Genomic DNA, 13058 nt, shown 5'->3' on the forward strand with positions numbered 1-13058 from the left:
CGCGCGTGTGCGTGCGTGTGTTCGCGCGCATGTGTGCACGCGTATGTGTGTACGCTCGTGTGCGTGTGTGAGCTTGTGTGTGTGTGCGCGTGCGTGTGTGCGCGTGTGTGTGTGTGCGCGCGTGTGTGTGTGCGCGTGCGTGTGTGTGCGTGTGTTCGCGCGTGTGTGTGTGCGTGCGCGTGCGTGTGCGTGTGTTCGCGCGTGTGTGTGTGCGTGTGTGCGCGCGTGTGTGTGTTCGCGCACGTGTGCGTGCGTGTGTTCGCGCGCATGTGTGCACGCGTCATGCCTCGAGAGCTGCATTATCTGAGTGGCGGTGCTGCTGGCTGCATTTCTATTTAAACGTCCGCATTTTGTCACACTATCAAAAGTTATGGCTCCCGCGCCGCCGGGCTGGGCTGGATGGGGCTGCCGGTGGGGTTCACCGTTAGTTCCGCAACGCTCGACAGTTACGCCCCACAAGGGGTCTGTGAGGCCCCAGGCCGCTAGGAATGCCTCGTGATTTGTGGCCTCTCGCGTGAGCCGTGTGGCCCGCTCTCTCGCAGGAGCGATTCGACTCCACCGCAGGTGATCTCCCCCGCGCCGGGCGCCGCTGCCATCGTTAGCGCTCTGCGCGCGCTGCGGCAGCGCGTTGCCCCAGCTGCTTTTGCGACGGGGCGGGAGAGATAATTCGGAGAGTCAACAGTTGGTTAGGACGGCAATGAAACTTGCTTGGAGGCGTGATTGTGTGCAATTAAACGGGAGAGAAAACAATTAGCGAATTTCATGCATAGAATGCCGGTGATTGCAATTACAATGTTTGGGTCGCTTGATTTCTCAAATTTATAGATAGGGAAATTATGAATGGTGGATAATATTAAATGGTAATATGTTTGTTAATAGTAAAACAAATATTCTAGATCACACAGGATTAACTTCACGATATATTCCTTTCATGACACAAACGCCTTGGACAATCCAGGTGCTGGCTCTGTCTCTCTCTCTCTCGGTGCTACGGAGATATCAGTTTGTGTCCACGTGTGTAGCGCAAAGAGAATGGTAAGATGCCGTGATGTGTCATCACCATCAATGTGTCCAGCAATTACCCAATTCGCTCCTGTGATTCGCACGGCTAATCTCTCCTCTTTTCTCCTTCTTCCTTAACATCTTCTCCCCCTGAAACCTGCCGCTAAAATGTAGGGCTGGAACAGAAAGGTAAAGGACGTTTACAAAATGCCATATAAATAAAAACAAAGCATCCTCCCCGTCCCATACCCATCCCATACCTGTCCCATACCCATCCCTATACCTGTCCCATTCTCATCCCCCACACCCCACTCCACAATCCCATTTCCCTTCTGTGGGTCGATGATGGTGTGCCCCACCGCCCCCCCAGTGCGCCATGCAGACAGGCCCGATGTGCGTAGTGCAGTCGCAACTCATTTTGTGGGCTCCGTCCTGGTACACCGTGCCGTACTTTGACAGCGCCATTGCATGGTCGTAGCGCTCGCCCGCCCGCCTGTGCCTGTGCGCGTGCCTGCTTCGGTGCGTCTGTCCCTGTGCATGCGCTCGTGCCACGAACCCCACCCCAGATGTCGTCTTTGATCCCTGCATGAGCTTGCCCGTACGAGCACGGGTGCCTCCCCTGCGATTCGCTCGCCGTCAGTGTAAGCGCAACAGACATGCCGCTCTCCATGCAGTTGATGGGGGGTGGGGGGGGGGTAGCGTTGTTGTGCGCGGGGGCCAGGAGGAACCGCAGCCGGGGACAACGCCGCCGGGCGAAAGCCGCATCGCGCTGTGCCCGACACAACGATGGCACAGCGCGTGTTCTTAAAAATGCAATCCGGACATTTTGTCAATCCGCTGTTGGGTGGAGGTCTGCCCCACATGTGGCCCGTACGGGTTGTGTTTGACCGTAATTCACGCACGCTGGTCTGTGTGGATCGGTGAAGGGGATGAGAGTGCGGGGAGGAGGGGGGTCCAAGGACCGGATCAAGCATTGCTCACCGCCCGTATTAGTCGTGGCAGGGAATTAAACTCGGGTCACGATGTGCATCATGCGGTGCGCTGCTAACCGCTGCACCAACAGCTCTCCCCTCGTGCTTATATAACGGGTCCAAATAATCCAAGATCACTTGAGGAGTGTTGATGCAGAGATTGATAGGATACAAAAGGAAATAAACGTGGCTTTTTAGTCGGTGTCTGCAGCGGTTTCTGCTGGCCTCTGTCATGTGCTGGTAATGTCTTTGTGGTCCTGTTCAGTGCTCCTCAACCTTGAATTTGTATCGGAAGCACTCATACCACACTTTGCTCCGTGCATTCTTGTTATAAAGATGGCGAATGGTTTCTTTTTTGAATGTGAAATGTTGTTTGTCTGATAACATGTCTGTAAAAGTGCCTCCAATGAAATAATAACAACATGAAACCATACTTGTACTTTGGTTTCAAAGTACAAGTATGTCAACAATGCCGCAAAGGGAAACGTCGTCAAATATTAAAATCAGCGGATGTGCTCCTCTAAAGAGTAAAAAAAGGAACCCATCGTGAAGGAGCCAATCAGAGGCAGCGGAACTAAGAATGACGGAGGCACGTGGACGGGCACGATGCCACGGGATATACTGGGGCTTGTGCTGCGATGACACGTGTAGGATTGTTGGGTGGGACACGGGACATTTAGAGGGCTCACCCCCCTGCACTCTCCGACGAGTGAAACGTCTGCGGCTTTGAAACCATGCACACAACCACCGCTGTAGAGTATTGGTGCATTGGGTTCTGCATCTTCTTTAATATATATACAAGATTAAAAACATTTTCAAATGTATTAAAACAGCCTTATTAATGTTAATGAAAAGTAATTTATCGATAATAAAAAAGTTGTATTTCTTCGAGATATTTGTTAAACATATTCTTGTTAATGTTGAATAAATGCACTTTTAGATAAAGGTTAGGGTTATCATTCATCTCACGTAATTGTTGTACAATAATAATGTTGAATAATTTGCAGACCTTGGTTAGTTCACTGCCTGGTGAAAGCCTCCTTGCTCTGTGCAGCAATGGAGGCTTGCTTCTACCAAACTTCACCATGCTGGTCATTGGGGGCTTGTGAAGGGTAAGGAGAGCCATTGGGGGATGGGTGGGGGTGCAAGATCAATGCAGATACCACTCGCCACTGATGTTAGCCGTGGCAGGGGTTACAACTCGGGTCACCGGCTTCACCGCACACAGTGCGCTAACTATTGCACCACAACTCCACCATATGGCTTCTACTTGTCATGAATAACATGTTAATGAGTACATTATTTTCAAGATGAGGGTTATGGTTGTTGGTAATATCACACAGAATATTTCTACGATATGCAAGATCCAACAGCTACTGTGGTTCACACATTCCCATTTTAATAATTTGATATTGAGCTTAAACCCATTCCAAGCTTCAGAAGAGGCAAATCAACCGCCAGAGGCGGCTCCTCCTCCTGCGCCGCCGCGTTGAAATAAGTGATAACGGGAATTCCTGCCTGAAATCTGTTTCTGCTGCGTCAAATTCACAATGTATCGCTCGCAAAGGAGTGCTGTTTTGAGAACGGCAAGTCCAACCCTGCGGACTGCCAAACGCCTCTGCACCATCACCACCCCAATATGTCCGGTAGAAATGTAACGATGATGCATCGATTAATGGATTAAAGTCAATCCTAGCCATTTGTGCATAGATTATGGGTGACCGCCTTAGGCGGCACATGGATGGCATTCTAACGTTGCATTGAGGTTCATGGAACAATCATAACGTTTCATGTGGGAATGTATTTTGTTTATATGTAGATACAATACAAACAGTACGGTGCACAAGACGAACAGGAATCAATTCCCGATTTGACTCTGTGAGCCCCGAATCGTGACAGTATGGTACAAAGACAAAGATCCCCCGTATAGCCTGAACAGACTGTTGGGGCAAGTGCTGTCAGTGAGTACCACCTATGAAGTCTGGCACGACCTACAAGGGGATGGGTGGCCAGCACCACGTCCGGCTGCCTTCATCTCCCGCGTGGCGATGTGTACACACTGCACGAGGTAAACATTTTAGGCCGAATCGACCCAGGGGAGGCCCAGAACCGTTTCAAGTGATCGTCATTGGTATTGGCCGTGAGCGGGAACTGAACCCGGATCGTCAGGTTCGTAGCGCAGCGCGCTCACCACTACCGTTCCTCACACACGCACGGACACTCCGTGCAAAACGCATACAGGACAGACCCGCACAGTACAAACACATGCATGCCTCATGTTCAGCGTGACTGAATCTGCAGTCTCACCTTGAGAAGCCTTTCCTCTCGAGCGATATCCTCCTTGGCGAAGGCCACACCCGGTACAGGTGGCTTACATACCCCCCGTGTGACATCCACACATCTAACCGACAAATCTTTTTGTGTCATTCTAGGGCCCCGTGACTTAACACCGCGCTGCGTCATCCATCTTCTCAAACCTCCCCACTGTGGCCTCAATTCGTCTCTTCGGGCTTGAGTTGGAAGCTCCCTTTGAGGACATTCAATAGCTCATGTCGATGGGGTCACTTCTGACCACATGGCTATCAGCTACTGGCCCCTGCGGGATCAGGTTTTACTCCCTCAGAATTCCTTCTGTTTACGAATGATTTACTGCAAACAGCAAAATGTTACAATTGCTGTTTAGGTGGCAACGCAAGCCTCGGCAGCTCGATTCTGTTTTCAATCACATTCAACTCGTTCCCGACAAACCAATAGCTTGCAAACTTTCAGCAGCGGTACCGAATTTCTCATCAATCCTCCCTCGGGAAGCTGACAAACGTCGCTTTGAATAAGCGGTGGAAAAAATCGGGTATTTTTCATTTTGTCCAGGAGCAACTTGACGGCACTGCCGCCACTCGCTCGACTCGTTACGCTCACCGATCCCATCTCGTGCAACTTCCCTCGAAGGCGTCGGCCCCCGCACGGTGCGTGATACCAGAGGACGTGACGGGAGGGCCAGGTCCTGTAGACAATACCGGCAAAATCAGTCTCTCGCACGAGCAAGGCTATAGCGGCAAATCAGCGCCGCCGTCACCCGCGCTCCCGATCAGACGCTCGTACAACGAGGCAAAATTGCTCGTAAGTGCAGCAATCAGGGTGCAGAGAGCGGGGGGGGGGGGGAGGGTGGCGGTGGTGCACGCTCGTAGTGATTTAGTGAAAATGCGACACTTTGCAGAATTGTTGCCTTGAATGCGCGATGATGCCCCCACCCCCTCGTGCTGAAGGTGCGGCGAGCACCGCGCCGTTCACAGTAATTGCCGGGGCGTGCACGGCGCGTGCCAGGCACCTGTAGCGTGCACGGCGCGTGTAGATCGCCCACTGTGTGACTTTAGCGCAGTGGGGGGCAGTGTGGGAGCACGGTCGGTTACGTATGGTGCGAAAGAAGTTCAACGTACGTACAAAGCAACGGCTCTAATCAGATGAAAGTGATGCCAAGTTGTGGTAACACCGGTGATGGCATTGGCCATGATTTGAGTTCTTATAATATAATATTGCCATTACCAGGATGCTTAAACCCTGTAGGGCTTGATATTGTACGTCATCGCTTAACTGCACGAAGGTCAAATTACAGACGGCCTCAGAGAAGACAAAGAAGATTCGTGGTTCACAGCTCCGTGGAGCATCTTGGTAAAGCCAAGAATTACATTCGAGAGCTCAAATGACGAACAATGCTATCACCGGTGTTACCACAAGCTGTCATCGCTTTCGTCCCATTAGATCCTGAAAATAATTCTGAACGGGGAAGAATTGGATAAAGTTGCGACTCACAGCTCCGCTTGCAGGGGATTAACGTGCCGAGCGGCAATCTTTGTAAAGTTTAGCGGCGAGGGTTTGAGATTGTAGAGTGAATAATGTCTGGAGCGCCCTTCCTTCTGATAGTAGGAAGCCACTGGGGCTGTACATTGAAAACTCATTCCTTCGGCTGTTGTCCCTCCCCCGCACCTCCGATTCGCACGGTTGGCTACGTACGGTGCGAAAAAAGTTCAATGTACGTACAGGTCTAAAATCTAAAACTGGTATCTGAATTTAATCTTGAGCCACACGAAGAGTCGAATGTGGATGGGTGAACGCGACAATGAATCTCTGTCAAGAAGAGTGACGACAGAAGGAAACGAGGAGACGTTGGTCTGCTATTAGAGAGACGTTTGTATTTGCGAGGTAAAGTTAGTGGACGCTTCAGCTGTTTGAACTTCATGTAAGTGTACATTGGTGTAAACCTCAATTGTGAGTATCATTAAATGACATGCTATCTGGATAGAGTTAGCAGCCACTAAGAGAGCCATAATTATGACTTAATGTGGAAATAAATACAATGTTTGAAGGATTTATGAAGATTACAAATGTTTCATATTACAAGATTTAATAATGGATTTTGAGATCTTTAGTCTCACCGTAATAAAATTTAGATTTTAATTTGAATTACATTACTCCTGCAGATTTGTACATGAAGTATAACATTAAATCCCTCGCATGAAAGTGAGAGTATGGGTAAATAACTGATGCTAAAAATAACTGAGAATGTTACAGGATGTACGTTAAAAACCCGTACATTTTTAAATAATTCCAATTCCAAAACTAACTTGTTTCATTGTCTTCTCTAAGGTTCTGTAAAGTTCACTTTTCACATGTAATTTACCGAGTACAATATCAAGGCCTGCTATGTGAAGCGTCCGCGGTAATGCCAAGATTACATCACGAGAGACCAGAATCATGGCCAATGGCATCGTTGGTGGTGTTACCACAACCTGCAATCGCTTTTGTCCAACAAATAAAAATCCTGAAGCTTTTGCAAAATCAACACCAAACTTCCCAGGGATTGCTCTTTTACAGTCGTATTACTGGCACCATCTCTGGCCTTAGGTCTCCTCTTCCCCGTGGTTGCAACCATCTGGGTGGGTGTCACTCCGATGGCTGCGTCAACAAGCCGCCCTCCCGTGCACCGCACACGTGGCCCTGCCCATCCTAGCCTTCTTAAAGCCTTTATATTAAGTTCACTTGCTTGCTTGCTTGCGTGCTTACGACCGTGCAAATCTTTCGGTCGTTTTTTAACCCACTTCCCGTGATCCAATCGAGCTGACATTTTGCACACAGACTCGTTGTGCGTGACAATTTATTTTCGTGAAATTTTTTTTCCAAATTTTTACACTTTTTAGGAAAAAAACAATTATATTTAATTACCAATTGCTTAATGGTGGCAGGCAATCATCTGACCCATAGGTGGCAGCCATCTCAAGCCAGAGGACGAGAGGACTCTAGCCGCCCGTTTCAAAGACCAATGTGGGCTGGGTTGTGGCCCATTGAACACGCATATAAAGGATTTATAGTGAAAAACTTTGTTTTTACGGGTTCATTTTTTTTACTACCGAACCGAACAGCGGAGATGAACAGACAAAACGTCTGCTTCATGTACAACGTCTCTTTTTTTGTACGTAAAAAAAAAATATTTCTCACACAACCAATCCACCTTTCTGGAAGTGCACAATTTCAGCAGCATTGATTCAGCACAAGCAGATTCTGAGCCTGGTTTCAACATTCAGTGTTCTCATGAGCAGTGTCAGGCTTCCTTGAATCAATGCTGGGTCAACTGCCAGGTGTCATAGGCAAGGATCCTCTATATAAAATATCGGTTCACATTCGGTGCAAAATTATATTCTGCATAACGCACTAGTGACCATCACCTTCCTCCTGCATATATTTACGACACGTTCCTGCCTCGTTATGTTCCAAACTTCCAGGTTGCTTATCGTGTCTTTCCATACAATTCCTAGCATTCTGTACATACAGCAGTATTCAAAAGCCAGACGTTTTTTTATTAGTTTATCTCTCTGACAGGTACAGCGACACACATCTTACTCACGTCTCAAACACCCATGTTTTTAAAAAAACTCAAGCTGGCCTCTCTACTCGTCTAAAATGTTCTATGTGGCCATACAAAAAAAAACCCCATTGGGCTACTACAACTCATCTCTTCACTCTCGCAGAGCTGCCCCCCCCCCCCCCACGCCGCCGTTATCTGGACCCTACGGCTTCACTTCAAATCCGCGGTGCCCGCACTGCGTGGCGGCGGTGGTGGTGGGTGGTGGTGGGTGGTGGTGATGCGGCCCAGCAGGAGGAGCAGGTTCACAGTCCCACCAGAAGGCCGCCACCGCGATGCACACTGCGATGTGCACGCACCGCCAGAATAATAATAATAATACTGCGCACCGTCTGTTTTGCAAGCGGTCCTTAAAGTTCCCCTGACGTAATTCGTAAGAATATTGTTATTATTATAAAAAATATAATTAAAGTGTCTACTTGCCCATCTGCATAGGCAGCCCTGAGATAGTTGTGAAAGTTACACATTTCGATGGCAGGGCCCAGTTTCTTTCCCAATAGCAACTACTCCTGGCTTTGTACAAAGTGGCTACTCACTTTATCAACCCAGGGGAGGATGATGATGATGGTGATGATGGGCTGAGTTGACCCTTAATGGGATTCGAGTCCCCTTGCCACGAGGTACGTAAACAAACCAGTAGTGATTAGTAGTCGTATGCCCTGTGCGGAAAACCCACCGTGATACAGAATGTGAACCTGGCTTCAGAGGCCTCCTCTCCGACACATCGTGACGGTGTGTTGATGTTGATCGGCCGCATGAAGGGCTGTCAATCTCCGAAGCGTGCGCCTCTCAGTTATTCTTTTCCTCGGGGCGAATGCTTAAACAAAACGTGCAAATCTGGCAACAAAGGAGCGAGAGTGTGCAGCCGCAGGGAGGGAGGGAGGGTCGCTGATGACGGGGCTGGCTGCACGAAAATATGTTCAAGTGACGAACGCAGTTAACATTTTACATGGAATCTGTTATCTGAGAAATCAATTTCTAATAGCAACGATTTGTAAAAAAAAAATTCATATCAGAACTTACGCCGTTCAATATCGCGAGCGGAATTGCCCAAAAATCAACAGCCGAGCTAATACATCTTTTTTGTCATTTGCATCACGAAATGCATTTATCAAATCCGTGCAAAACGCCGCTATCAAGCGGTTGAGATTAGCTGTCACTTTTTAAATTCTGCTTGTCTCGTCTGACATTATCACCCCGTTTTAAATGTACAGAGACAACACAACATGGCAGGTGCAGATGTGATTCTAACGTATAAAACTTCTATTACATCGTTCGGGAATTTTTTTATGTTCACCTTGAACGCATTTGCACTATCTATCTAAAGCCCCGTGACATCCCCTACAACTCGAAGATTCGCCAATGAATGGCTGCGCCGTGCCGCTTGTCGAGTATCAGAATGCCCCGTTAGCCCGCGTGCGACCGTATCTCCCGCGTCTCAGAGTGCGGGTGATGTCACTGCCGTGTCGTTTGCCTCGGAACACTCCCCCGCTTGTGGGACTCTATCGCCTGATTAATATCTTACGTCGAGAAGTTAACTGTATGCTCACTGAACTGGATAAAGCCTTCTGTTTAAATGCTGCGGTGGCCCAGAGTGGATATTATTATTTTTTAAACTTCAAATTGTTACCAGATGACTTCGGGTGGTAGCGGCGGTGCGGCTCTCTTCCCTTCCCTGCTGGCCTGCACAGATGTGGCCAGAGCTCGAGGGGGAGATGCCCCTTCACTATTTACATCAGCACAGATGTGGCCAGAGCTTGAAGGGGGCATCTCCCCCTTCATTATTTACATCAGCACAGATGTGGCCAGAGCTTGAAGGGGGAGATGCCCCCTTCATTATTTACCTCAGTGCAGCCTTCCAATAATAAACACACGGATCGAGACGCAGTCGGCCAGACACCACTCCCTAAACTGTTGAGCTAATCCAGGCCAAACATTCTTGAAAATGAGGACAAAAAGCAACAATTGAAACCTTAAACTGTCACGGTGTGACGAAGGGCTTGGCCTCTAATTGCGTTCGTACAATAAACCATTTTATGGGGATTTGTCAAACTCAAACTACTCTTCTGTGCATTGTGTTTCTCCGCTGTTGTTAAAATGAGCCGGTACATGATCATTAAAATTACATTCGCAGCCCTTTGTCAACGCGCCACTGGATATGGGCTTCCCTGCATAGCGAGGTCACAGCGGTTGTTTGACCGTAATACTTCACCACGCCGGTCTACGTGGATTAGCTTCTCCGTGCCCACTGGTCACTTCGTGGATCTTAACAATTAGTCATAGGCCCTCTCTGCGCAGGAGACCAAACGTCAGCTGCTCCACTTCTGCACCAGATTTCGGTTCCCTGCGGCGGTTGCGACTGGCGCGTTCGCGATACGCTGGACGGGCGGACGTCTCTGCGCCTTTCCTTTCCTCCGTGGTCCCTCATTGCTGGGATCGTGGTCAAGACAAGGAGGCGGACAGGGCCATCCTTGCTGGTCATAGCCCCTCGTTGGGCCAGATGGCAACGGTCCTCCGGCACCTCCGTGGACCGTCCCAGATCGGGGGAGATCTGCTCTTGCAGGGCGAGCTTCTGTGACGAGACGTCAGGCACCTACGATTAGCGCGGTTGGCTGCGTATGGTGTGAAAGAAGTTCAACGTACATATGAATTTGTTAAACGGAGGGGGGTTGGGGGTCGGAGGGAAAGGTCATGACCGGTTCAGGTATCTCTCGTAACTGATGTTAGCTGTGATTCATCAATTGAACTCTGCTCATAATGCAGTGTGCTAACCACTACTTCGTCACTGTTCTAGCCGTTCGCTACATCACAATCATAAAAGCATAATTGCCCTAATCTTTCTTGCATTATGCACAGGCGATCAGCCATCTCTGTTTTGTTGGTGTCTTCTTGTGGAATTACAAGAGACAATTGCTACTGGAGAAGGTTACTAGCTCAATGTAATGGAGCTTCACAAAAGAGCCATTAATGCATTGCCTTGTTTAACATTACTACATCAGCAGCAGTGTGTGTAAGGTGGGTGCATGTCGAGGTGGGAGTCTGTGTGTGTGAGTGTGTGTGGGAGCGGTAGCATCGCGGTCAGCGCTACGCTGCGTTATGAACCTGGTGACCCGGGTTCGATTCCCGCTCATGGCCAACACCAGTGGCGATTATCTGAACCGGTCCTGGGTCTGCCCTAGGTCGATTGAGCCTCAAATATGTACCTGGTGCGGTGTGTAAACATCGCGACTAGGGAGACAAAGGCGGCCAGGCGTGGTGTTGGCTACCCATCCCCTCCGTGTGCTGTGCCGGCCTTCATAGGTGTCGCTCGCTAACAGCACTTACCCCAGCAGTCTGTTACAGGCTACACGGGGGATCTTTGTCTTGTGGGTAAATGTAGAGGTGTGAGCGTGTGAGTGATGTGCATATCAGCGGGGATGTAAATTAACGATATTTTCACATGCAGGACTCGCATGATTTCTGCGCGTTTCGCAGACATGCGTGATGTGTGCGGGCATAGTGAATGCACACAATGGAAGCGCGTGTGCTTGTGCACACCAATACAGGGGAGAGGGGTGGGGAGCGGTATTTCGTGCGATGGACTGTGTTGGGCATTGAGATGGCCAAGCGGCAGTGCGTTTTCGTCGCTTGTCGCAGCGGTTCATGGTTCGAATCCGGCGGCCGCCCTGGTTAATACCGCGGTGGGGCATCAAACGTGATGATGCTGGGTGCCGTCTGTCTGCCGGCGTCACGGTGCAAATTTTCTGAATGTAAAAAAATTTCCCTGGAAATGACTCGATTTGGGATTGCACGTAGCCATCATCGCCGCCAACTGCAAAAGCTTGACAAGGATCTTCCCCAGAAAAGAGTCACGAGACTCGGTGGGGCTTTCCTGAGTTAGCAAACACAATATTACCGTGAATAGTATTTGTGCGTATGAAAGTGTCAGTGCAGTCATCAGTGCCCTGGGCTACGAAGATGCTGATTTCTGGCCACGGATGACAGCACTGCTGTCACTCGCAGCCAGGATTCGAACTCTAGTTACCAGGTTCGTAGCACAGCGGCTTCTTCCTGAAGCCCCCAGCTCGCGGAGCAAAACGTCGGACATCGTGCCGAACAACACACGGTGCAAACCCGAAAAAAGGGCTACACACTGTAAAATGTGTCATTTCGAGAATGCTTTTGTTCAAATTTAGTCTCATGCAATTTAAATGGAGTAGTGTAATCTAATTCAGAGAATGCAATACTGTATTCAGATGGAAAAAGTAATATCTAGATTCCCCTCCCTTGTGTTTTGAGTGCCAGGAAGGTTCGTAGACATTGATGAAGGATAACTGTGAAGCCTCAAGGGTGCACACAGCTTACATCGTAATTTATGAGATTGTAAACTTTTATTCGAAAGTTATGTCAGTGTCATCTAAAATGACTGGCTCTAAGCCGGTGGAATAAATTCCACATGCTCCTGGCAAGGGTTTGGACGACCATTGTTCGCAAGACAACCGTCGTTATTTACAACAATTAAGAATACAATTTACGAAAATAATAGTTTTACTCTGAGGATTAGTGGCACAGCAGTTGGCACAATTGGCCCTGAAGCTATTGACCTGCACTTAATTCCCGATCACAGCCAGTGTCGGTGGGTCAGGGACACCCCCCCAACCCCACATTACCCCCCACCCCCCACCCTCACCTGCACCAATTCTCACTGACCAACATGGTGAAATATGGTCAAACAACGCCAACGGCTGATATGGCGCGGCGAGGCCCTATAGTGGATTGACAGAGGGCCGTAAATTGTTACGTAAATTACTGATGTCAATCTTGAGCATAACCATGTCGACTTTATTTTTGTGTGTGCACGGAAATTCTCTGCCCGATTTCAGTTCGTGGCCTTGTGGGCTCGTATTAGAAACGCAAGCGTCGTCATCACGTCTCCTTTCTTAAATGTCTTGGCTCTCTGCTGAATAGGGCCCTTCGATTGCTTCGCTTCACCGAGGCTCCACTTGACAATCGCGAGTTATTCTATCACTTATAATGACATTCTCGATTTTTCGACTTGTGATATTAAAAGTAATGGTTGTGCGAATTTGTTAAAAATTGTATTTTTAGAGTCTTATCTGTAATTGGTAAATTGTTAATGAGATTGGAATACTTTTGGTGACATGCTTATAATAAAATTTCATATCTGATCA

At 48.7% G+C, this 13058-nt stretch overlaps 1 protein-coding gene across 1 annotated transcript in view; it reads left to right on the forward strand.

The window, feature by feature from the left end:
* Positions 1-10465, forward strand: part of LOC133350771 (adhesion G protein-coupled receptor L2-like) — a 205873-nt gene extending 195408 nt beyond the window's left edge. The window contains exons 5-6 of the mRNA XM_061565495.1: positions 1177-1191; positions 10335-10465. Of these exons, the coding sequence (XP_061421479.1) occupies positions 1177-1191; positions 10335-10465 (146 nt within the window). The remainder of the gene's footprint in view (positions 1-1176; positions 1192-10334) is intronic.
* The last annotated feature ends 2593 nt before the right edge of the window (positions 10466-13058 follow it).

This window comes from Lethenteron reissneri, chromosome 4 (genome assembly GCF_015708825.2).
Source record: "Lethenteron reissneri isolate LAM-NWPU_2019-01 chromosome 4, ASM1570882v1, whole genome shotgun sequence".
Lineage (NCBI taxonomy): Eukaryota > Metazoa > Chordata > Hyperoartia > Petromyzontiformes > Petromyzontidae > Lethenteron > Lethenteron reissneri.